The 2,493-nt window shown below is 48.7% G+C and overlaps 1 protein-coding gene across 1 annotated transcript; it reads left to right on the plus strand.

The window, feature by feature from the left end:
- Nucleotides 1-997: 997 nt before the first annotated feature.
- Nucleotides 998-1,682, plus strand: LOC128276925 (peritrophin-44-like; the record flags this gene model as incomplete). Its single annotated transcript, XM_053015385.1, has 2 exons — nucleotides 998-1,013; nucleotides 1,111-1,682. Coding segments are annotated over exons 1-2 (588 nt in total), but the record flags the coding sequence as incomplete, so codon positions are not given.
- Nucleotides 1,683-2,493: the final 811 nt, after the last annotated feature.

A 2,493-nucleotide genomic window follows, 5' to 3' on the forward strand; every position in this document is an offset into this window, starting at 1 on the left:
TCGCGGAGGACGGCTGCTGCCGACGTCCGTTGTCTTCTGCTTTGCTGCTGCTGTGCCTCTGTTCGAGGGTTCCTCCTCTGCTCGTCGTTCCAAGGAATTAGGAAAATAGAACTAAACAGACAGCTCCCCAACGCGGTGTGCCAAGCCACCGAAATTCCTACCGTTCATTGTTCCACTACTTTGTTCCGCGGGCTCAATGGGCCGGATACAAATGGCGTCGATGGTGGTTGCTAACTGGTAAAAGTAGCCAATTTTTCTGCCATCCCGTCGGTGGGTATATTTATACGTTCGGACTTTGCTCCGATCTGAAAGATTTCTCATGTTTTCACCAATGTTTCCATCTCGGTATCTTAATGAACATCATTCACCTATTTCCGGTGTCCAAACGCACACTGCTGACCATGCTGGTTCCTATCAACGATGTTATCGGAAAGATTGCTACTCAACGCCCGAAAGCCTTGAAATAAAGCCAGACCCATTAAAATAGGTTAGATGCCTGAGTTGGGCTTTTTGCACCTCCAGCATGACGAACATAGGCCAATGGCGAAAACATAGGCCAATGCATCGAAAATGAACAAAATACTCCCCAACCGTCTCAAGAACCTGTAATACTTCATTTACTTACATTACACACGAAAAGCCGTCGGTCAGAATTCTTTTCCAAGAGTTCCAGAGTTATCTTCTCGATGAAGTCAACGCCTTATCTGGTGGAACAATATGCGCGTATGAAGTTATTTGTCACGAAATCGCGCCAATCCTGAATCCAATGGGCTGGTCAACGTCAATGGTCCTCTGTGCTGTCGGAGAGATCTAAGAAGCCGTGCACGAGGTAAGAAGGGCACGCTTGAGCCATGGGTAAGCCGGAACGCAAATCATCATTCAATCCTAGGCCGATTTTCCAATCCTGATTAGATAAGTTACGTTCGGTACGACCCTTATAAAACACCACAGGTAGCCCAGAAACCTTTATTTAGTATCACCCACTTGCGAGATCGAGATGATAAGCGACATCAGTGAGTATTTGTTGGCAAGTTGCCAGCAGTGATTTAGTTTGATTTACAGCATAGTTCGGCGTGAAGCACCGGTTTTGAAATGATCTTTTTTCGGTAGAAAAACTTTCGCTACTGCTAGTGGTGGCCACGATCTGTTGCACGACAGCCGTGGCGGATCCGTGTACGGAGCAAGGTGTATATACTGGTTTTCTGCCGCACGAAACCGATTGTACGAAGTACTACTCCTGCTACGGTGGCGTGGCCTACGAGCAGACCTGCCCAGATGGCAAGTATTTCGACCCAACGCGAACCATTTGCGATTTGGAGGCTAATGTGGACTGCGTGAGCAATAACTGCCCACCGGATGGTGTCGTGTTTCTGCCCATCCCGAACGTGTGCGACCGCTATCTGATCTGCATTAACGGCAATGCGTTCGAGGGCGTCTGTGATGGCGGCCTGTTTTTCGATGCGGTGCTGGGAGACTGTAACCTGAAGAATGAGAGCGGTTGTTTGGTGAATCCTTGCATTCAGCCACCACCAAATCCACCGCAGCTGGAGATCTATCCGAATCCCGCCGATTGCCACCAGTACCTCATCTGCGGCAACGGTGAACCTGTCGTGAGGGACTGCGCACCGCAACTAGTGTTTGACCCTTCCTCCCTGCAGTGTGTACCGGGCGAAGAGTGTTTGGTAAGTGTTTGTGGACCTTGAGCGACTGATAAGGTTGACCACCGAAATGTGTTCATGGAATGAAATTGTCCAAAAAACAGCCCACTGGAGGTACTACGACGGTTAATCCAGGGACCACGTCAACTACTTCGGAAGCTTCAACGACCACAGGCACAACCACAACCGAGGCATCAACGACAACCGAGGTACCAACGACAACGGAGGCTCCAACAACAACCACAACCCAAGCGCCTTGATGAAAGTGAATTAACTCACAACGGTGTGGTGTGTTTGCTTTTCGAGACTGTTATGTAAATAAAGATAAACATCAAGTCAAACACCAAATCTCCGGATGTCTTCGTCACTCTCGCCTACCGTCAATGAGCTGCCTGCGTTTATCTAGCCTTGAATGCGGTGCGTTTTACGCTTTACAGCGCCCGCCGAATCTGCAAAACTCGAGCCTGTATATAAAAGGCGATTGGGAGATACTTTGAATATTCCAGCTGTTGCGTTCGGATCTGTGCTGATATTCTAAACGACTGCAAGATGGGTAAGTAGTTAGCACACTCAGAGTCAGCGGGGGTGTGAAGAGTATTTTTTTTTTTTTATGCTTTCGTGCGGGCACAGGCCCAGGCACCTTTTATTTGCAAAAGTTACCCTGCCCCTGTCCCTCTCTCTAAGCCCTTTGTGCGCCTTGCCAGTTTAGCGTGCGTCACAGAAAGCCGTGAGTCGATATCGTCCCAATCACAGATTTTTTCCCGCTCGATTATCCGGGCACTTCTTATTCGTCTTCATCTAGCAGCGTCGTCTAATTTTCAAGATGTCGCTGTTT

The sequence above is a fragment of the Anopheles cruzii genome, unplaced genomic scaffold, assembly GCF_943734635.1.
Source record: "Anopheles cruzii unplaced genomic scaffold, idAnoCruzAS_RS32_06 scaffold03070_ctg1, whole genome shotgun sequence".
NCBI classification, from domain to species: Eukaryota; Metazoa; Arthropoda; class Insecta; order Diptera; family Culicidae; genus Anopheles; species Anopheles cruzii.